The 24839-nt window shown below is 41.0% G+C and overlaps 1 protein-coding gene across 1 annotated transcript in view; it reads left to right on the top strand.

The window, feature by feature from the left end:
- LOC114657374 (protein crumbs homolog 2-like) overlaps positions 1 to 24839 on the top strand; it is a 309325-nt gene that overhangs the window by 218006 nt on the left and 66480 nt on the right. Inside the window, exons 6-8 of the mRNA XM_051931950.1 lie at positions 8572 to 8767; positions 10984 to 11123; positions 23731 to 23913. Coding sequence (XP_051787910.1) covers positions 8572 to 8767; positions 10984 to 11123; positions 23731 to 23913 — 519 coding nt within the window. The remainder of the gene's footprint in view (positions 1 to 8571; positions 8768 to 10983; positions 11124 to 23730; positions 23914 to 24839) is intronic.

Here is a 24839-nt window from a genome sequence, read left to right as displayed (position 1 = left end):
AAATGTGAGTCACTGAAAGCAAAACAAACACTCGTTGGCACAGAAAGGCTGCAAGCGAAAACAAGCAGACGTCGCCCTTGGACTGTTATATCCTACTTGTCCCTCTTGAGCTGTGAGTCTGGGTGGAAGCTCCGCCCTGCAATGCACTCAGTCCACAAGTTGACTCCTCCTTCTGGGGCTGCCCAGGCTTTATAGGGGTTGGAACAGAAGGGGCGGAGTCAGTTGCCCTGCCTCTCACTGGGTGTCTTCTCAGCACTGTGGATGGAAAGGGAAATGTCACAGCGACAGCGCCCCCTCTCATCCCAGGGTGGTATTAAATACCTCTGATGTTTTTTATTTGATTCATGGGTTGTCCGTTTGGTTTGAGATAATAATACGCACCCAAATCCTTTCCCTTTGTTCTGGGCTTTCCTGTTTTCACTGCTTCCTCTCAGCATCACTCATCGAATTCTCCATGCTTATAGACGAAAGGGTTTTATTAGGAAAATGCGGCCGTGGTCACAACCCCATTGGTTTGCTTTAATGACTCTAAACTAGTCGTGTCGAGGCTTTGGTTTTCAGATGTGTGCGTCAATTTTATCATTGTTTTCAGTCATTAGCATTATAAATATAAACCTCGTTAACATGATCTGAGCAGATGTAAGAAAGTCGCTACCACACAGATGATGCCGGACAGCAGAATAGGCCCGTAAGGCCAGTTTTATTATTTTTAGACCATTATTTGGAATTTTATTGTCACTTTTTTTATTTTTACCCTTCCACTACATTTTTTCTGCGGTGGGCTGGCGCCCTGCCCGGGGTTCGTTTCCTGCCTTGCGCCCTGTGTTGGCTGGGATTGGCTCCAGCAGACCCCCGTGACCCTGTAGTTAGGATATAGTGGGTTGGATAACGGATGGATGGATACTACATTTTTTGCCTATTTTTAATTTTTTCTTTCAAACCCTGGCAACAGGATGGACACACAGATACGCAGACATTTGTCCTTTTAGTAAGGTGGATAAGCCAATTTCTCAGTCCAGCAGTTACTCCGAGTTAGACATATTCATATCACTGCCTGCAGTGTGCCATCTGTTGCAATGTGACTTGTAATGTATGTAGTAATAAAACACATTGCGTTTTTTCATTCCAACAGACGGTGCATCACAAATATAGTAGCACAGCTTTTATGAATCCCATACCAAATCCACCTATCATAAAATGATAAGTGTCTCTGTGTCTGTGTTTTTTCCATCTAGTTGTTATGTCTCTGTCTTTCCAACAGATAGCTCATCACAAACATTTATAGTAACAAAATGCATTGCATCTGCCATTCCAGCACGGGGTGCATCATCAACACTTGTTGTAATAAAATGCTTTGCATTTGTCATTCCAGCAGATGCTACATCACAAAAGTTAACACTGCATTTACAAATCCAGTATGTAATTGAGTGTCATTGCAGCCGGCAGTACCTATGAGCTTTATCATGTACTGTATGTCCCAGCATCTCATAACGCCCATGTAACCAGTCTTGAAATGTGTATGGAATGCCCAGCTAGACTATGGTTAAGATTGGGTATGTGTGAGAGTTATCTGACGGTGTTTTGTGTCTGACATTATGGCGGGCTGCAATTAGACTCACCTCAAATTGCATAAAACAGACTCATGTGTATTGTTTTTCTCATTCTAACAGATGGCGCATTGCAAACATTACCACTGCTTTTATGAACCCCATACTAAATTATACAACAGAGTATAATTGCAGCCTTCAACGACAATGAGGTCAGCCACAAAACACCCCAACATCACGCTGCACCCACAACATCACTCATGAAATGCCTATCAAATGCCGGGTTATGCTATAGATAAGAATAGGCTTGTTGGAGAATCATCTGACTTGGAGGGCATTTTGTGACTGATGTTGTGGCGTTACATGACCTAGGTCATACCTAGTGCAGGGCTGCAGTTAGACACAGCCCAAATGGCATATAGCAGAGACATGTATTGTTTTTGTCATTCCAACAGATGGTGCATCACAAACATTAGCACTACTTTTATGAACCTCATACTAAATAATTGCAGCCTGCAATACCTATGAGGTCAGTAACACCCATAACATCACTCCAGAAATGCCTATTGAATGCCCAGTTACACTCAGAGAGCATTTTGTGGCTGACATTGTTGCATTACGTGACCTAGTTCAGACCTTTTTCAGGCTGCAGTTAGACCCAGCCCAAATGGCATATAGCAGAGACATATGCGTTGTAATGCGTTTTATTCCTACAAATGTTTGTGATGCACCATCTGTTGGAATGACAAATGCAATGCATGTTCTTACTACATGCATTACAAAATGCATCCAATCGGTGGTGCACTGCAAAGGTTATTGCTGAAGTCTACATTGATTAATTTCAACTTGTCCTACAGTAGATGGGTTGCACAGCGAGTGGCATATGACAGAAATAGAGCATCTGCATGGACACACAGGTACACAGACACACACAGAGACATGCATCCTCTTAGTAGTCTCCATAGTGTTATGTTTACTCCTGGAAGGAGAAGTCAAAAATGTTGCATTAAAAAATGCTATTATGTGTAACGGAAACCTGTAAATACCAAAATGACAGCATAAATAAAGGAGAAAAGTGTATGGTGTTCACTGCTATGCTGATTTAGCATATGTCCTTCATGTGACACATTTTGAAGCAGTCGCCAACGGTGTCTCAGTCAGGACAGTAGAAGTCTGCTCCTTTGCATACCTTTCTTATATTTTTTCTGTTGCTTGCACTTGAAAGGGTAGAATGTCAGTGCCTGATCCGCCTGATCTACGTATCCCTTGTGCTATTGCAAGCTATCACAATGCAAGGCTTAGTGACTTCCACATTTCAATTGCTGCATTGCGAACAGTGCTTAGGGGGCTAACGTGTTTCTTGTCCTTCCACTTGCTTGCCACCATTGTGATTTTTTTTCCATGCACCTACTTGCACCTTACCAGGTATATCACAGCGGTTTGGTCTCGCAATGCCATATGCATCAATGTCACTATCCGTGGCAATGTCTGATGACCAATTCACATGGCATATTCAAAAGGCATATAACAAAGCCATAAGCTTTGTATTTGTCATTCCAACAGATGGCACATCACAAACATTTGTAGTAACAAAATGCATTGCATTTGTCATTCTTACAGATGGCGCATCACAAACATTTGTAGAAACATAATGCATTGCATTGGTCATTTCATCAGATGCCGCATCACAAACATTTGTAGTAATAAAATGCATTGCATTTGTCATTTCAACAGATGGCGCATCACAAACATTTGTAGTAACAAAATGCATTGCATTTGTCATTTCAACAGATGGCGCATCACAAACATTTGTAGTAACAAAACGCATTGCATTGGTCATTTCATCAGATGCCGCATCACAAACATTTGTAGTAATAAAATGCATTGCATTTTTCATTTCAACAGATGGCGCATCACAAACATTTGTAGTAACAAAATGCATTGCATTTGTCATTTCAACAGATGGCGCATCACAAACATTTGTAGTAACAAAACGCATTGCATTGGTCATTTCATCAGATGCCGCATCACAAACATTTGTAGTAATAAAATGCATTGCATTTGTCATTTCAACAGATGGCGCATCACAAACATTTGTAGTAACAAAACGCATTGCATTGGTCATTTCATCAGATGCCGCATCACAAACATTTGTAGTAATAAAATGCATTGCATTTGTCATTCCAACAGATGGCGCATCACAAACATTTGTAGTAACAGAATGCATTGCATTTGTCATTCAAACAGATGCCGCATCACTACCATTTATAGTAACAAAATGCATTGCATTTGTCATTCCAACAGATGGCACATCACAGACATTTGTAGTAACAAAATGCATTGCATTGTCATTCCAACAGATGGCGCATCACAAACATTTGTTGTAACAGAATGCGTTGCATTTGTCATTCCAACAGATGGTGCATCACAAACATTTGTAGTAACAGAATGCATTGCATTTGTCATTCAAACAGATGGCACATCACAAACATTTGTAGTAACAGAATGTGTTGCATTTGTCATTCCAACAAATGGAGCATCACAAACATTAACACTACTTTTACAAATCCAGTTACAAGTGGCACAACAAAGTGTAACTGCAGCCTGCAATACCTATGAGGTCAGTCATGTTACAACCTAACATCACGTAACGGCCACAACCATTGGTTCAAGTAGTAGGCCAGTTTCAGCTTGTTCTAAAACTGGTTCATTTACATGCCCTTGTGTTTTGGTTGAAGGCTCCACTCCCTAATGAATATTGTTGCATGGAAATAATCATGATTTGTTTGCAGCGTGATGTTATTTGGTCCACTAGATGGCAGCAGAATACCGCTCCAAGTGGTGTCTGGGCTTCATAATGTAAAGCGGATCATTACACATCACCTCAAATCTGACTCAGGCTTTAAACCGCATTTACATAAAATTCCGAGCCCGAGGAGGTTAAGGTGGATAGTTACGTCCTGAAAAATTAACACTCAAAATAAACAAAAGACACTGGTGATGTGGGATTGACTTTTTGAGACTCTTGACCAATAAGTGAGGCTGAGAGGCGGGTCCCATGTGACTTTCTCTTCCTGTTTATGAGGTGTGTAGATTTTTTCGGAAGAATCCGTTTTATTTTATTTTAGCAGTTAGATACGTGTTTGTAACTCCGTGGTACTGTAAGATGCTGACGTGTATTTGATGTGCTAATACATGTAATTACCGTGTTTTCTCATTACTATTTTTCAATGTGACTCATTCTTACAAAATTATTCAATCAAAATTGTGGTAAGTTGTCTTTTTGAAGAGCTGAATAAAAATGTGAAATATTCCAACTTTGGATACCGTTAGTTAATGCGTGTGAGTGTTACGCCAGACGTACATTTTCTAGCTTATTTAAAGGATCCTGACGACCACGGGAACATTTATGGAATGTGCCTCCTTTGTAAAGTGTGGTGTGTATTTTAAAAGGTAAAAAAATAAAATGTTATGCGTGAAGGGATTACGGCGTAAAGAAATTTAGACGGCTTTTCTTTTTATTACACTGACTAAGGGAGCCAGCGCAGGTCTGCTCATTAAGTGCCAGACGCGGGCTGCTTTCAGCCTCAGACTTCCCCTTCAAAGTTGGAATTCCAGCTCGTGAATCAGCGCGGAATGAAAGGCACATCCCTTTTATCGAGCGGTCAGAGTTTAGTCAACATAATCCAGCGGTACCAGGAGCGCTTTGGTGCAGCCCGTCACTTGGCACAGCGCTGCCTCCGACTTCAATGGCTTCATTGTTATCTTAAGAAGAAAAACGCAGAAAAGAAAAAAAAAGTAAAGGAATGCGAGGCTTTGCTCCGTCTATCTCAAGTGCCTCGCTCCGCGCCCGGGGAGCCGCGATGATTAAGTGAGTGATAGGATGCGGGGGTCTCGTGGGGGTGGGGGCTTTCCTGGCAGACTCGTACAAGATGCTGAGTGTAACAATCTTCACATGAAAAGTTAACCTCAGGGGGCCCAAGCAAATGTGAAAACTCGACACGCAGCTCAGGAACGAAATCGCGGACCACACACTCATGCAGGTGTTTTCAGAATTTTTCATCCATTCATCATCTCAGGCTTTTTCCATTACAGTTGGCTACTTTGGCTGCCTCACAGCTCCAGAGCTCCCTGGCAAGAACCAGGCGGGCTGATGGCTGTGTGGAGTTTGTGTTCTGATTTTACTCCAAAACCCTAAAGACCTGCCCGTGAGGTAAAATGGGTAGCCCCACTGTAATCCACTATGAGAAAGTGGCAGAGCGACCTGCAGTGGTCTGGCACCCTGGGCTTTGTGACCACTGGTGCCAAAATCACCAGTGATGGCAAAACTGGGTTTAGAACTGGATAGCTGGATGGCTGAGGAACCTTGTTACGACACTCTGGAAAATGAACGTGTGTCAGAGGTCATAAAATCCACTGTGACATAGTCGCACTGCTGACAGAGGGGCTTAGGTAGGCATCTCTGTTATATAGTGCCTTTCAATATGTCTACTGTGTAGTAACTCTTAGATCTAATATACCGACAGTTGTATTTGTCTGTTCTGTAGTGCCTTTCCCATCTATCTGTTTATGTAATTTATCTAATTTTGTGCCTTTCAATATACCTATTCTGTAGCGTCTTTCCTATGCATCTGATGTAATGCCAGTCAATATGTCTGTTATATACTAACTATATAGATTTCTATCTAATATACTGTCTTTCATAGCTATGTAATATAGTGCCTTTTATATTGATCTATTATATAGTGCCTTTCAGTATATCAATTATGCAGTACCCTTCATGTCTATCTAATGCTGTGCCTTTCAAATCTCTTATATGGTACCTTTTATAGTTATCTTCTCTATGGTGCCTTTCCTATCTGTTAATTTATTAACAGATCAACATACCTGTCAACATACGTATTAGATAGATAGATAGATAGATGAATGTGAAAGGCACTATATAATGGATAGCTAGATAGACAGATAGATAGGAAAGACACTATATAATAGATAGTTAGATGTGAAAGGCACTATATGATAGATAGATGCATATGCCTTTCAAAATCTCTATTATTATTTGTCTATATATTATATAGTGCCTTTTCTATCTACAGTATCTATCTATCTATCTATCTATCTATCTATCTATCTATCTATCTATCTATCTATCTATCATTATATAGTGCCTTTCATATCTATCTATCTATCTATCTATCATTATATAGTGCCTTTCATATCTATCTATCTATCATTATATAGTGCCTTTCATATCTATCTATCTATCTATCTATCTATCTATCTATCTATCTATCTGTCATTATATAGTGCCTTTCATATCTATCTATCTATCTATCTATCTATCTATCTATCTATCTATCTATCTATAGTGCATTTCATATCTATCTATCTATCATTATATAGTGCCTTTCATATCTATCTATCATTATATAGTGCCTTTCATATCTATCTATCATTATATAGTGCATTTCATATCTATCTATCTATCTATCTATCTATCTATCTATCTATCTATCTATCTATCTATCATTATATAGTGCCTTTCATATCTATCTATCTATCATTATATAGTGCCTTTCATATCTATCTATCTATCTATCTATCTATCTATCTATCTATCTATCTATCTATCTATCTATCATTATATAGTGCCTTTCATATCTATCTATCTATCTATCTATCATTATATAGTGCCTTTCATATCTATCTATCTATCTATCTATCTATCTATCTATCTATCTATCTATCTATCTATCTATCTATCATTTATATAGTGCCTTTCATATCTATCTATCTATCTATCTATCTATCTATCTATCTATCTATCTATCTATCTATCTATCTATCTATCTATCTATCTATCATATAGTGCCTTTCGTGTTCTGCAGATATTTGTGAGATGCTCACTCAGAGACAGACCTCCCAGTATAATTGAGTGAGTGATTCATTGATGGAGGGTTTAATTCAGTGATCCTCTTGTTAAAATTACATTTAGCATTTTGCAGTGCTGCATGTCACCCGTCCAAAGAAGTCGAGAAGTTCTGCAGCGCTTTCAGTAATCCGACATGGCCAGAGTCTGCTGGCACAATTTGAGATGTACTTAAATGTGGGCAGACCTCAGAATGGCGACTTCAGCGAGTGAGAAGACCGAGTGTCTGCAGCTAAGGAGCTGGATAGCGCCCCCTTGAGGAAAACGAAACAGTCAGTCAGTCATTCTCCAACCCGCTATATTCTAACACAGGGTCATAGGAGTCTGCTGGAGCCAATCCCAGCCAGCACAGGGCACAAAGCAGGAACAAACCCCGGGCAGGGCGCCAGCCCGCCGCAGGGCACACACACACACACACACACCAAGCACACACTAGGGACAATTTAGGATCCCCAATGCACCTAACCTGCATGTCTTTGGACTGTGGGAGGAAACCCACACAGACTCGGGGAGAACATGCAAACTCCACGCAGGGAGGACCCGGGAAGCGGACCCAGGACCCCTAACTGTGAGGCAGCAGCTCTACCACTGCGCCACCGTGCCGCTTCAAAACGAAACACATATTATGGAATATATTTTTCAAGCTGCTGTCTGGCTTATTGAAACAGTCAGTCACAATCTGTAAGCAGCTGGCTGATCATTCTGTGTGACGTTTTGAAGTGGAAATTTTGTACATTTTCCTCACCGGCAGAGTAAAATCACCATATCTTAGAGGGAGTGTTAATAAGTAGTAACAAACCAGTGTGTGATTAGATTCTATGTTTTTAAAAAATCTGCCTTTTCACCCGTCTACATTACAACACAAAGCCGGTGTTTTCAGAAGTATGCATCTCTGGAAAGCGTTTTCAAATGTCTGTTTTTGGGAGGTTAAAAACGCTGGGGTATCGTGAACGAAAAGCAAAAACAGTGACTAATGTCTGCATTTTTAAGTGAAAATGTAGTACTGTGAACGTAGCCTTAAAAGGAAGGGTGGTACATTTTAATTGTTTCTTCATTGTTTGGCTGATGCCCACCTTTTGTCTTTTTTTTAAACAGGCGTGAACTGTGAAGTGGAGATCAATGAATGTGAATCTTCTCCCTGCCAGAATGGAGCCTCTTGCATGGACTATGTCGACTTGTTTTTGTGCGTCTGTCCAGAGGGTTATGAGGGCTCACTCTGCGAAATTAACATCGACGAATGTGCCAGACAGCCGTGCCAGAATGGAGGCACCTGTCAGGATGCTGTTAATGGGTGAGGTGACTTCCAAAAGGTAGATGACTCGTGTTTATAGCTTTATGGTCGTGTTTGTCCTCTCCAGTGGGCTATCCCATTGAAGTGAAGAAAGGAGGGCTGTTTTACCATAGAAGGGTCATAGGGTGACCCTCTTTATTACGTAGACCTGAACAGAGTGTCCCATGATAGCCGTCACATGTTTACACTCAACAGCCTTCATCTCCACTTATGGTCGCTGTCAGGGTCGACAGATTTTATGGCAACATTTTTCCCTCCTTCTTCTACATCTGCGACCCCAGGTAACACAACTGAGCACCAAACCAAGCAGGAGAGAAGGTTTACACTTTTAGTCGTGAATTACAGATGAACGTTCTCGATCCTTGAGGTTCCCAATGTACCTAAAACAGAAGCAGAAGTGGGGCAAATGACATTAATTACAACCTGGATAGATAGCAGGTCTTCTTGCTAGGAGTCCAGGCACCCATCTTGTTATGCTCTGATCTAATCCATCTCTGATCCATCATGGCATGATGGAGTGGGAGCCCTTGATCTTCTGTATTAGCTCTGAATGATTTGTGATTCCCTGACGCAGCTGTTGGATCACTGGGATGTTGTATCTTAGGGGCCGACTCCCCTCTTATGTTCAGTCCTTGTACACTTTGACCACTCCTGGCCTGGCATGGCTTAGGTCCTTGAATGTTCTACCAACTCAGCATGTCACCCATAGCCCTGGGCTGATGTAAACTTGCATATTTACAGTTTTCATGTAATGGCCTCTAGTTTTTGGTGTTCACTGGTTCTGATCTGGTCCTCTCTGAAGAGAACAGGCTTTTGTTCTGACTGATGAAGTCAATCTTCATGTCAATAGCACAACTTCATGAAATGGAGGTCCATGCTTCTCCTATGTCTTCCCCTGAGCAGGTACACTAATAAATGTGGACTTTTAGGTTTAATAAAATACCTAAAACAGAAGCAGAAGTGTGGCAAATTACACCAATTACAACGTGGATAGATAGCAGCTGTTCTTGCTAGTAGTCCAAGCATACATCTTGTTATGTTCTGATCTAATCCAACTCTGATCCTTCATGGTTTCTGAATGGCATGACGGAGTGGGAGACCTTGATCTTCTGTATTAGCTCTGAATGTTTTGTGATTCCCTGATACAGCTCTTGGATCACTGGGATGTTGTACCTTAGGGGCCGACTCTCCTCTTATGTTCAGTCCTTGTGCACTTTGACCAGTCCTGGCCTGGCATGGCTTAGGTCCTTGAATGTTCTACCAACTCAGCATGTCACCCATAGCCCCAAGCTGATGTAAACTTGCGTGTTTACAGTTTTCATGTAATGGCCTCTAGTTTTTGGTGTTCACTGGTTCTGATCCGGTCCTCTCTGAAAAGAACAGGGTTTTGTTCTGACTGGTGAAGTCAATCTTCATGTCAATAGCACAGCTTCATGAAATGGGGCTCTGTGCGTCTCCTCCTATGTCTTCCACTGAGCAGGAACACTAACATATGTGGACCTTTAGTTTTAATGAAGTATCTGAAACAGAAGCAGAAGTGTGGCAAATGACACCAATTACAACCTGGAGTAAGTAGCAGGTCTTCTTGCTAGGAGTCCAGGCAGCCATTGTGCCCAATGGATAGGGGGCTCTTTCATCTTGTTATCTTATAGATACTCCTGTTATCTCAAGTCAATGGAGGTGGTGCCACCTAGTGGTGATGCAAGCTGCTCTCTGCGCTCTGTCGTTTCCCGACTTGGCCACTAAGGTCATTGTGCCTGCTGGTGGTAGATGGCCGTGTTACGTTACGTTTCTTGTGAAGAGCAGGCGGTTGGTCTCATTGGCACAGCTGTCTTCATGGCAGTCAGTTAGGCTACTCTTGTAACATAATCATTACTTTGTGATTTTGATATGTGAGTTATGATCTGACTTTTATTTTTAATTTGTTCCTTGGCCTCCAAAATTTAGTGTAGTTTTAGAAGTTTTGGAAGGTAAGAAATCTCTTGACTCTATTATTTATTTATTTTTATGTCTTTTATTATCGTTAATAATGATTGATGTCCTCCATGTTGTTTTCATGCTTCGGGATGGTTTTGTTGATGGTGTGATATGAGGAAAAATTAAAAATTAAAGGCACCTAATGCCAATAACCGTGAGCAGATGAACATCATAGTCCTTTTACTTCTCAAGAGCCCCCCAACAGGTCGATGAATTTCTTTTTTTTCTTTTTTCCTCAGGTATCACTGTGACTGCCATGAAACGGGATTTGTGGGGGACGCCTGTGAAATTGACATTCCCGAGTGCTCGTCTAACCCTTGTGCTAACAACGGGAGCTGCCTGGAGGGAATTAACGGCTATTCCTGCCAGTGCTGGTCAGGTGAGTCCTGAGTTTTTATCTACGGGACTCTTATTAAATGCTTATAGTATAAGTATTTATAGTCTGGTTAAGTAACTAGAGACAAAAACAATGGATAAGAGGAAAATACGGTCAGTCATCAGTGGAGTACCTTGGGGGTCTGAGCTTAGGATGCTCCTCTAATTCAATTAATGGTACCAGCACTGGAGTGGCTACGAAACCCTGAGGAGGCAGCAAAACTTAGAAACACAGCTTAAAGTGGAAAAGCACAAAATGCTGCATGCAATAAAAAAAATATTAATTATAAATACAGTGGACACAGAAACTAGTCAGACCCCCTCACTTTTTACACATTTAGTGATGTTGCAGCCTTGTGCTAAAATCATTTACATTCTTTTTTTAAATCCTCAAGCAACACTCAATGCCACACAATGACAAAACAGAAACAGGATTTACAAAACTTGGGGAAATTTCTTAAAAATAAAACACTTGAATATCCCAGTGACACAAGCATTCAGACTCTGTGCTATGGTACTGGATATTTAGTTCAGGTGCTTCCCATTATATGGATCATCCTTGAGAGGTTTCTGCACCTTGTGTGGAGTCCACCGCTCACCAACTGTGCAAAAACCTTCACAAATTGAGAAAATGATGTCGCCCTTACAATTAACGATCTCTCGATTTCAGTTTTCCTGAGCTTCATGTACACGATATTGTTTTTTTTCCATGAATCAGCAACACCAGCCATTTAAATCACGTAGTCGCAGCATTTAAATCATGTGAGCGTAATCCAACCTTTTCATTGGTAGATGGTCTTTCCTCATTGGTCAGTGGAGTTGCTAGGTTTTGTCTTGCATTATGTACAATACTGTGTACATGCTAGCGTCTTCCATCGTGCTGTGACCGGAATGAAGACATATTTGACCATCACCACTAGTGCTGGGCGGTATACCGGTTCATACCGAAAACTGGTTTTTATTTTTTTTATGATATGGATTTTTCTTATACCGCAACACCGGTTTAAATTGCCTAAATGACGTTTGGAACGTGGCGCAGCGGGAAACTGTTCAAGTGGGGACCTTTTTCACTGCTACACCGCTAAACACAGATTTGTTGCACTAGGGCTCTTTTTCACTGCTACACCACCAAATAGTCGGCAGTAGCATAGGTATGCTGCGCGGTGAAAATGGACAGAGAGCATTCCGAAACTGATCTAAAAGTAAAGTAGAACACGATGAACAAAAGAACTTTTGCCGAAAAAAAGGAGTCATGTCCGTCGCCTGGAGATACTTTAGTTTTAAAAGGTCAGATGTGTAAATACTGTTTCTATACTACTGGATAATACTGCAAGCCAAGTTGTACTTGTTTCTGTACTTGCTAGTGTATGTTTTGCTTGTATTCATCCTGCGATGTATAACGAAGATATTTTTAAAGTTCTGAACACTCTGTCGGCTAAGTTAATAACTAGTTTTAATTTCACAAAGACGTTTATCGTGTGATGATTGGTAATGTGGAGAAAGAAAAAGCGTAAGGATTAACAACTGGGTCGGGGAACACTTAACACAAAGTATTTGATGTGCTGCATTAACTTGTGACGGGGTTTGAGAAAATGTAGTAAATTAAACATTGATTTTAGGATGAAGTTTAGTTTACAACATTCTACTTTAATTATAAAATAAACTATGAGAATAAAATGGAAATGTCGACTTTAATCTTGACATAGTCAACATGTCGAATTTATTCTCGACATACAGTTTGTTTTTTTCTTCCGTGTCCATATTTTTTTTTCTTCACAGTGGCCCTAATGCGCTTCCATAGGGCTATACCACAAACAGCATTATAAATGCAAGTTGCAGTTTTTATTATTTATGTATATAGCTTAGCTTGAAGCAAGGTCCATATTAATGCAGTTTGCCTAAATGACAGTACAGTTGGAAAGATGTCATCACCAAGTTGCACTTGTTTTATTTTATTTTAATTTGGTGAATACTGTGTAATGCACCTGGGCTTGAAGCCTTGAAGTAATGGTGCAACTATCAGTAATACTATTATGTATTTTATCTATACTAATAAAAGGCAAAGCACTGACTGACTGACTGACTGACTGACTGACTGACTCACTCATCACTAATTGTCCAACTTCTCGTGTAGGTGGAAGGCTGAAATTTGGCAGGCTCATTCCTTACAGCTTACTTACAAAAGTTAGGCAGGTTTCATTTCGAAATTCTACGCGTAATGGTCATAACTGGAACCTCTTTTTTGTCCATATACTGTAATGGAAGAGGCGGAGTCACATATCGCGTCATCACGCCTCCTACGTAATCATGTGAACTGAAAACAAGGAAGAGATTTACAGCATGACTCAAACGCGGGAACGAAGGTAAATGACGTTAATTGTTGAGTGTCTTTTAATACTGTGTAAGCATACATATTAACACGTGCAATTAAACGTGTGCATTTACGGGGTGATTTCTCAGGCTGGGTGGCACAGTGGGTAGCGCTGCTGCCTCGCAGTTGGGAGACCTGGGGACCCGGGTTCGCTTCCCGGGCCCTCCCTGCGTGGAGTTTGCATGTTCTCCCCGTGTCTGCGTGGGTTTCCTCTGGGCCCTCCGGTTTACTCCCACATTCCGAAGACATGCAAGTTAGGTGGGTTGGCGATTCTAAATTGGCCCTAGTGTGTGCTTGGTGTGTGGGTGTGTTTGTGTGTGTCCTGTGGTGGGTTGGCACCCTGCCCGGGATTGGTTCCCTGCCTTGTGCCCTGTGTTGGCTGGGATTGGCTCCAGCAGACCCCCGTGACCCTGTATTCGGATTCAGCGGGTTGGATAATGGATGGATGGATGTTTACATAACCTCTAACACACTACTTCTCCGCTGCGAAGCACGGGTATTTTGCTAGTTGTTATTATTTATTAGTTTAAATATTATGCAGTTTAACGATGGTAAAATTGTTTAAAAAGTCACTTTAACGTGTCAGTGGACAGAGATTGTTAACATTAACAAAGTGTAGTTGGTTTACAAAAAATATTTACTATTTATTCCTTTTCTAAGACGTGTTCAGTGCAATCCAACTTTTGACAAACACCTCTGGATATTTTACTAAGTCTAAATGCCTCTTTGGATGGTTGAAAATATGTTGTCAAAATCATAGTTTAAGCTTTTGCAAAATTTGTTCAATTAAAGGTTCTATATTTTGACTGCATCTGTCATGCAATGTGATTCCTTCTATTTAGTGCCACCCCCTTGAAAACTATCACTTTATGGGGCCATGCAAACCTGGATTAATACTTGTGTGCAAATTAAAATGTCTTTTTGTACGATGTACAATTCTCATAACAGTCTAATAGGTTATTCTTAGCCAGTCTACTGCAGTAATTGCAGTGGAAAATGTGGTTAACATCCACTCATGCATGGGGAAAAAAATACCGTCTAATACCGTGAAACCAGCAGAATTTAGAAAAATACCGTGATATAGAATTTTGGTCATACCGCCCACCTCTAATCACCACTATATTATAACATCTGGAAAGACCCAGAGAAACGTAAAAAAAAAAAAAAAAAAAATTTTGAAAGAAAATGGCAGTTACTAGGGTTTTCCATTGCACGTGAGACCTGTGGTCAGTTCCACTGATTGCACAGGATTAGGAAAGGCAGACACGTATCTGTAGACAGTCCCACGGTCATGCCGAACAACCAGGCCTTGAAGGAATTGCCAGCAGCACTTAACTCTAGAATCCCTTAAGCCTGCAAAAAAAACTTGTAATCCTGGTCCACTTTAAATTCCGTTGCAGCTCCTCATCAGCGTCTTTTGTTTTGTAAATGTGTCGATCAGCACAAGCAGCCTGCTATCCCATCCCTCCTCCAACGCAGCTTTAGTCGCACACAAAGCTCTCCCAGCTCAAGTCTGTTTATCTGGGTGTGAGGTGCCTGGAGTTGTGTAGGGTAAATAATATATATCGTTATTTGGAATTCATACATTTCATGTGTGTTCTGTGACTGCAATGATCTGTGTAAATGAAGCGGTTAGGAGTATGTGCTGATACAGTGCATTGCCGCACCCACCACATGACAAGCCAACTCAGGATCCCAGTTTAGGACCCGAGTGCAGCCATGCAATGGGTAATACCTCAGCACCACACTAGTTCAGATGGAGTGGAACAGTGTGAGTTTTTTTTTATGGTGGCTAGTGCCAGTTCTGTCACCAACCCTCAGGTTTTTCCCTGCAGGCCCACTTGCAGGGCTGGATGCAGATTAACATCATACCCAGGACGGAGCAATTGCAGGTTAAGGGCCTTGCTCAAGGGCCCAACAGAGCAGAGTCCCTTTTGGCATTTACGGGATTCGAACCGGCAACCTTCTGATTACCAGTGCAAATCCCTAGCCTCAGATCCACCACTCCGCCCTAAATGTAAATTAGAACATTAGAACACTCTACACGAGAACAGGCCATTTAGCCCAACAAAGCTCGCCAGTCCTATCCACTTATTTCTTCCAAAGAAACATCAAGTCGAGTTTTGAAAGTCCCCAACGTCTTACTGACTACCACACTACTTGGTCGCTTGTTCCAAGTTTCTATCGTTCTTTGTGTAAAGAAAACCTTCCTAATGTTTGTGCGAAATTTACCCTTAACAAGTTTCGAACTGTGTCACCGTGTTCTTGACGAACTAATTTAAAAATAACAGTCTCAATCCACTGTACTAATTCCCTTCAGAATATTAAACACATCAATCATGTCACCTCTTCATCTTCTTTTGCTTAAACTGTATAGGCTCAGCTCTTTTAATCTTTCCTCATAATTCAACCTCTGTAGCCCTGTAGTAAATGAACAAAGGTAATGCGTAAATGAAGGACGACACAAAATGTGAGGCAAAAAATATTGAGCACATAACTAAAACAGAAACGTTTTTCATGTTCTACTAATAATTGGCCAAGTGCCGACGTGAAGTGTATAATGTGTGAGGACTAAAGTCCAAATATCAGATAAACACTTTCAGAAAAAACACAGATATAACAAAACAAGTGTGCTTTTTTCTCTAGAATTTAACCAAAGTAAAAGAAATTGGGATAGGGTACGACACCCACCCACATACGTATACATCTGCATAGCTGGTGCAGAGGTAAGAACTGCTCTCTCCAAGTAGAGAGGCGGCAGGTTTGATCCTGGGTCCTTCACTCTTTAACTCTTTTGAGTAGTGAGCGGCTATTATTATTACTATTATAGAATAAAAACATACATTTGATTTATTTGAGTCTATAACAGCCGATGTAAATTTATGGTACTTGTAAAAGTTAGCGTTATTTACTTTTCATTCAGTTTTATTCACTCAGTCACGTTCACGCGTCCCCCAATCTGACACTGTTAGTTTTCAAATAAAGATGTGCTATAACAGAGGTGAACTCGGATGATGATGAGGGTTCTACATCAGAGAAAGAGAACAGAAGCCCTCCACGCAAAAAACGTCCACTCACATATAAGAACAATGCAGCTGCACCAGGTGTAAAGGCGAAAGATTGCACCATTTGGATGCAGCAAGAGGTCCAGCGTCATCCTGCCAGTGCATTTCCTGTCATCCTACATTTACACAGATCGTTGTAGGTATGGAACACACATGAAATCTATGTGTTCCAAATAATGATATATTATTTACACTTTGCAATTCAAGGCACCGTCCCATATAAGTAGAATTCAGCTGGGAGAACTTGGTGTGTGACTAAAGCTGCGTCGGTAGGGGATGGGATATCAGGCTGCCTGCTACCGGCGTCGATCAACACATTTGCAAAACAAAAGATGCTGATGACGAGGTGAGAGGGAATTTAAGGTGGCCCGGGTTTACATGTTTTTTTGTTGGCTTCAGGAATTTTACTGTTAAAGACAGGATTGTGATGAAGTGCACATCTGGGGAGGGCTACAAAACAAATCCTGCAGCATTAAAGTTCCCAAGAACACAACTGCCTTCATAATTCTTAAATGGAAGAAGATTGTAACAACCATGACTCCTGGAGCTTGCCACCCGGCCCAACTGTACAATCATGGGAGAAGGGTTATGATAAGAGAGGTAATCAAGAACCTGATGATCACTGTGGCTGAGTTCCATTGAACCTGTGTGGAGATGGGAGAAACCTCAAGAAGAACAACCATCAGTCTAACACTCTGCCGATCTGGGCTTCATGACAGAGTGGCCAGACGGAAGCCTCTCCTCCGTAAAGACACATGGAGGTCTGCTTGGAGTTTACAAAAAAGGGCACTTGAAGGACTCTCAGACTGTGAGAAACGAGATTCTCTGGTTTGAAGAAACCCAAGAAACCGGCCACCGCTCATCACCTGCGTAATACCAGCTCAACAGTGAAGCATGGTGGTAACAGCATTGTTCTCTGGGCTTGTTTTTCAGCAGCAGGGACTGGGAGACAAGGCAGGGTTGAAAGGACAACTTAATGTGTTGTGGAAAACACAACGTCTTCAAAGACGACAGTCACAGAGTCCAGATGAGATGCAGAACAATTCTTTATATGGAGTGAGCAATTAATTAAACAATTCATTCTCTTTTTATACATTTCTATTACCAATACATCATGTCATCTAACTCTTAATATGCAGAGCTTTGTCATCTTAACCAATCAACTACAGCCACCAGTAGTTTTGTATACGTGTCGATTCTTCCATTATTCTGAACACCGCCTCGATAATAGGGGTGTTTTATGAATTTTCCCATTGGACTTATCAATGCCTCATATGAGAGACCTTGGGCTTTCTTTCCTATTTGTTTATCCTCACTTTCCAGAGGGTTGTTTATTACTCATTTACTTCATTTTAACATAAGTGTCATAATTTAGGCTGGAAATTGATGCGTTGCCTTTAAGAGAAGCCATATTGTGTACTGTTGTTAGGGTCACGACCCTCGTTTCTAGGGGCGGAGTCTTATCTCTGGCAATAGCTGCGTTTATGTGGCTTTCCACGGCGTAAATAGAATAACACTTCAGCAGGTAAGAAATTTTATACTGAAAAATAAGTAACACGATCATCCAAATCATAAAACAAATGTCGTCTTCCTCCAGCTCTTGAATTCTGGCCCAGAATGCCGCAGCCTCAAACAACTGGTCCTCAATTTCTTTTATTTTATTATATTTTCTGAGCCAAATTGATGGCGAAAGGCCGGTCCTCCAGGCCTCATAATAGGAACAAAAATGCACATCAACAATATCCATCTGCACATTACAACTATGATGTTGGTGGGTTTTTTAATTTGAATGGTGGTTCATTCTGTCGTGAAAACGCTTGAGTCCCGTAAAACACTTCCAAATTTGCCCACTAGAGATGGAAAACATCATCAAAATACCCCATCGATAGCCCCAAAGCTTGATAAGAATAAAAGGTTTATGCAAGCACAAAGCTCCAAAGAGCACAAAGGAGTTTCCTGAAAAGGTGATACACAGTAAACAAAGCTCCAGTACAGAATCCGAAATCGTGGTCAAAACAGAGCAGAGGTTCAGAAATATCAAATAACGCAAAAATCGTAGGCAAGATGGAGCAGAGGTTAAAAAAAAATCAGAAAGCACAGTTCTAAAACAGACTCCAAGAGGCAAAGTCAAAAACAATGTACAGGGGTCGAAAATCTGGAAAACGCAAAGCAGTAGCCCAGTAACTCGCACAAAGATTCTCCACTCCAGCGTGTCCAATGAACTGCGGGGAATCATGGGGAGGCCCCCCTTAAATAGGGTGGAGGGCCGTTCCTGGCAGTGATGTGTAGGTGGCCCTGCCCCTTGTGGCACCACCCTCAAACCACAAGGGATATAACTAAGGCCCTTCCCCTTTTCCAACATACACTTAGAGAAATGTACATCTCTCTATTATTAAAAAAATATTGGAAGGAGACGAGACGTGATTTTGTTGGAGGGGCACTTATACGTTCCACGAAAAAGAGATTTAACCACGTCCAGAGTGGGAAATAAAGGACAAAGAGTAGATGACAAAGTAGAATGTCGTAAAGAATTCAAAAATGTTGGCGCGGTACACATGCAAAGCAGGTTAGAGATAATGGAAGTATGAAAATTCAAAAGTTTTAAAAAAAGGATAGTAAAGATCGCAAGAGTGCAAACAAACAGAAATTATTACTCAGATTTAAAGTTTAAGTCCGAGACTTGTAAATCGTCTAATGCTTGTTGCCAGCGAGAATTAAAAGATTCCAAAAATGTTGGCGCGGTTTGAAGTCTCGTGAGACGGTGACTTTTAACATGAGATTCTTTCAAGTCACGCCTGACTTACAACTACTTTCAAACAAGACCACGGTCATCTACCCTCAGTCATGTGAATGCTTTTGTCAGACACACTTCCTGCGCTCTCAGCTGTTATAAATTTTATAAGGACAATAATTTTATACATTCTAGATGACACGTCAATGACAAAGCAAAGAAGAAAGAGCATGGATGAACATTTGATAAAGTCGTTCTATTTATTAGAGAGAAAGAAACGATATTTACTCACAGGCAGTTATACATTTCGTTGTCATGATGCAAGTTCATTCGCAGAATCAAAATTCAATGTGATCTTGAAGAAAAGTTAATTCCAAATATTGTTTTTACTACAGTTTTAAAGTAAAACTGAAAATAATGCATATGTAACAATTCCTATTAAAATAACAATCTCTTTAAATTGTATATCCGGTAAACCAAACCCGGGGGTGGACGAGCGGAGCCCCCTAGTAATAATCAAAAAACGATTGTGTTGTTGGGACTGACAATGAGGTGGAATTCTTATTGAGAGTAACACACGAGTAGAAGTTGAGCAAAGTGGATAAGAAAATGAGCAGGATCTAATCTGGATAGGGTCACGTAATAAACACAACCCATCCAAGTCTGCGTTTTCAAAGCGCTCCATTTTCACACATCCACATTGCAATGCTGAGCTCGAAATTTCCGAAATACAGTAATCCCTCCTCCATCGCGGGGGTTGCGTTCCAGAGCCACCCGCGAAATAAGAAAATCCGCGAAGTAGAAACCATATGTTTATATGGTTATTTTTATATATTTTAAGCCCTTACAAACTCTCCCACACTATTATAAACATTTCACGCACAGTTATACAGCATAAACCCTTTGTATTCTCTTAGATATTAGGTAAGATTCATTGAAATTATGTATGTAAACACAGTTTACATACAGTAAAACCTAAATATTATTTTAAAGATATCGAGCGTCTCCGATATCATACGTTACAGCCATTACAACAGACAGGCCACCAGCAATAAATACGTACAATGCAAGAAAAATTGTATACAGTAAAATGTGTGTAAGCGACACTAAACTATGTACATGTAATAAGTACTGTATGTAAATAATTAATTATGGTTACTCACCAACAATGACACGACGACTTGTCCGATAACGATGAGTTTAATTTTACTGCACAACAAAGGATAGCGTTACAGCTCTTCTCAAGGAGCCTCTTCAGGCGACTGTTTAGCACTGCCGTTGTTCTTCTTCCAGCACTCTTCAATCCAAATCCCTAAAGCAGATTTCATCCAGACTACTGCCTTATCACGTCACCTTGCAACTCGTTTTGCGCCCTGATTAAAGGACACTGCGGCCGTAGATCTTATATGCTTTTCCTCCTTTTTAAGTAAAAAGAATCGTGGACTCATTGATGCTGTAATTGTGTCCTACAGCGGTGTAGCTGTTTCCTTCCTTCAACATATCCAAAACTTTTACCTTTTCTGCAATCCTGAAGCATTAGCAGTAACGTGCATTAATGCTGAATGAGTGAGATGAGACTTCCTGGTTAATGCAGCACTCCGTTGCTGAGCCAATCAGCAGCACACAGGAACTTAACTGCGTGCTCTGATTGGGTAGCTTCTCAGCCATCCGCCAATAGCGTCCCTTGTTTGAATTCAAATGCGTCCCTTGTTTGAATTCAAATGGGCAAATCAACTGTGGAAGCACACGTACTGTAGACCGCAGACATCCGCGAAGCAGTGAAAAATCCGCGATATATATTCACATATGCTTACATTTAAAATCCGCGATGGAGTGAAGCCGCGAAAGACGAAGCGCGATATAGCGAGGGATCACTGTATACGCCTCTGGAGAGCATTTTCAAAAGTCTCCATTTTCATGGGTTTAAAATCTCATTAAATTGTATATCCGGTAAACCAAACCCAGGGGTGGGTGAACAAAGCGAGCCCCCTAGTAATAAATAAATAGTAGTAATAAATAAAATAAACATTAATGCAAATAAATGATACATAAGTAAAGAAAGCAAAGAAGAAACACAACTGTGAACACCAGCCAGGGGGAAAATGGTGGCTGAAGCATGACACTTAGTAATTACATTGGTAGCTCCTCTAAGATGAGGCTAAAGGCCCTTTAATTACATTCAGTCTTTATTCTTATGTCATTGCTGTAACGTCATATAAATATATACTTGGTTTTAAATTGTAAAAATTATTATAGACTGACTAAAAATTCTATAAAATTGTAAACAACAGAGATATCCTTAATGAGAATATCTGCTCCCGACGCACTCAGGACCTCAGACTGGGGCTGAAGGGTCACATTCCAACAGGACGGCGACCCTAAGCACAAAGCAAAGACAGCACAAGAGTGGCTTAGGGACAACTGAATGTTTTTGAGTGGTCCAACCAGAGACCAGACTTGAACCCAGTCAAACATCTCCGGGGAGACCCGAGCCTAGCTACCCTAGAGTTTGAGTTGATCTGCAGAGAAGAATGGCAGAAAATGTCCAAATCCAGGTGTGTGGAGCTTATTGTGTTAAACCCAAGAAGACTTCAGGCTGGAATTGCAACCAGAGGGGCTTCAATGAAGTAGTGAGTAAAGGGTCGGAATACCTGTGTTGATTTGATTTTAATTACTTTAACACAAGACTGCAACATCATACAGTTTGTGATAAAGAGAAGGGGTCTGAATGCTTTCTAAAGACCAGAGCCAGTCAATCTTTCAGGTGACATAGGTAGCCACCCAGGTTGCCATCAGCTGAGGGGTGCCATTTATGAAGTTAACAGGTGTGTGCTCCAAACAATGAGGGGGTAGTTGTCCCCAATCCTTTAGTTGAATTCTGATGATACGGAGTGGGCACTGCTACCCACTGGGTGCCGTTTATGAAAGTAACATTGTGCACACTACATACACCAAGGGTGCATGCTCCTTAAAGTCTGCGGAATATGCACATCTGCAAGTCGTTATGGACAATAAGGAATGATGTCCACCAACCCCACCTAGGTCTCCAAGTGGGCTTCGACCAACACTGCTGACGTCACTGTACAAGATGGCTGATGTTGACCCACAGGAAGCAGCCTCCAAAAATGAATTTATGGTTGTGTATCGATAAAGCATCCTCACTATATAGGCAGTGAGCAAGAGCAATTAAAAACTCAAAAACTTTTGAATGTAAATCAGTCAACGTTATGCTCAGGCTGTATAATGCACTAGTGAAGCTGCATCTGATGCCCTCTGAGCATTTCTGGTCACCACACCACAAAAATGACAAAGCAGCACTTGCACGTTTCAGGCAGAGGAGAGTGACCATGTGGACCTCAACACCAAAGGGACTGACCAGGTGTGACAATCTAGAGGAATTAAAACTCTTTAGTCAATCCATCTAAGAGCCGTATCCAGGCCTTCACAATTTTCAAAAGAATCGTAACAACTGACGGAGCAGAATTCTTCTAGTTAAAATGTGTATCACATACCAGGGGACACCTAGCGGAAATTAAGAGGGAGGACATTCAAACTGAAGCCAGGAAGCATTACTTCACCCAAAGGGTTGTGGCAATCTGGATTAAGATGAAGATATCTTGACAGCTTGTAAGGTTTAACATAGATCTAGCAATGCACTAGGACACATCGTCACTTATGTTACTTGGGGTCGTCTCTTTCAATACCAGACACTCTTACCCTGGTGACCCAGCCGGATTCAGTCAGGTCACAATTTATGTCCCAGAATTTTTAGTCCTCGGATCATTCCTCCTCATCCAGAGTCATCTGGAGGCTTTCTTTGTGATTGCTCTGGTGGCTCTGCTCCTGTGATGCTAAGCAGAGTGAGCACCCAACATACCCACCGCACATGACTTGTATTGCTTCACATCGTGCTCTCCATCCTTTCCTGCATTATCCTTACACCCACTTGCTCATTTTCCTGTAACTGGCTTCCTCAATCCTATCTTCTTAAGGTACTGTTAGTTCCATCATAACAACCTGGTGTGAAGCCTCTGATAGTAGGACTATGTCCTGCCTCAGCATTGATGATCTGCATGAGATATTAACTAACCACAGGTCACGAGTTGCTTCCTTTTGGGTGTCACAGGGTCGTGATTCACCGTTGTGCTCATTGGCAAAGGGTCCCATGTGGTTTACAAAATGTCTCGTGATGGGCCGTTGTGGGCAGTCAAAGCAGTCCACATTGCTCTGCTACAACAGATGCTCCCTGTGGCTGATGAATGGCAATTCTCTGATCTAATGGTCATCATGGAATGGGTCTTGAAGACACTAAAAAGGGCAAGATTGGGTTACAAGAAAAACAAATAAGAAACACTGACCTTAGCAAACAAGCATAATGGTCTGAATGGTCTCCTCTTGTTTGACACACAGATGACATTTTTGTGTTCTCCTCTTTCTACTCCAGGCTATGAAGGCCATCATTGTGAAGAAGACATCGATGACTGTGCAGCAGAGCCATGTGCCAATGAGGGACAGTGTTATGAACGCTCCAACCAGACCTACTATGGCAAGATAGAAGAGTTGAGTGAAAGCTTCAGCTATCACACAGCTGCTGGCTATGTGTGCCACTGCCAGCCGGGGTTCGCAGGTGAGTCCATGTGCATGGATAAGCAAAGCCGTAGGTTGTTATTAATGAAGTTGACCAACCAGTTGATTTCTTAATTACGGTTCAATCTTCAGGCCTCATTGGACATTATTTATCTCACCACCCTCAGCCCTGTCACCTTCTCCATCCTCCTCCTTCGTCAACATTGCAGTTAAAATATCACCTTGTGCCACTTCTCAAATCCCAAACACCTATCTAATGTGGCTGCCGTTGGAACACCATCATGATATTGACACCTGCATGAATGTAGCCGTTGGACAGTCAGATTATCATTTCTCTGTTATACAGTTAAGATGGTGTGTCCTTTATTCTTAAATAAAATTCAGGTGTGCATTTTGTTACATTCTTGTTTATCGCGTCACTGTAGGTTGGGCTTCCAATAAGAATTTTGTGGCGCTCCGTACTCATGGACACACCATTCCTAAGATGGCATACACTCCAAATCTCAAAGTCCTTCCTAATGCTTTAGGTCCTTCATTTCCATGTAATTCAGAGTGACATCCTTCTGATGTGTGTGAAGATCACACCACTCTCTCAAACAGGGAGTTTAAATGGAGGTTATTTACAAATTTTTGTTTTTATTCAATATATCTTCTTTTTAATTGATGGTTTAATTATTTATTTATTTGGTCTTTTTTGTCCTGGAGTTAATTTTTTTAATTTCCTTTTGCTAATACTTTGTGTATAGTCATCACTTCAGTCATGTCTCCTCATAATCTTCCTTTGCTTAAACTGAAAAGGCTCAGCTTTTTTAAGCTCTTTAGTGTTCCAAAAAACATAAAAAGTGTTTTTTTTTGACATGAAAAATTACGTTTTTGTTAAATCTCAAAAGTATAATAATGATGATATAAATAATAATAGTAATGATGAATAAAAATAACACTATGAAATGAACAATAATAACAATA

Source organism: Erpetoichthys calabaricus, chromosome 9 (genome assembly GCF_900747795.2).
Source record: "Erpetoichthys calabaricus chromosome 9, fErpCal1.3, whole genome shotgun sequence".
Lineage (NCBI taxonomy): Eukaryota > Metazoa > Chordata > Cladistia > Polypteriformes > Polypteridae > Erpetoichthys > Erpetoichthys calabaricus.
This window is presented reverse-complemented; position numbering and strand designations above follow the sequence as displayed.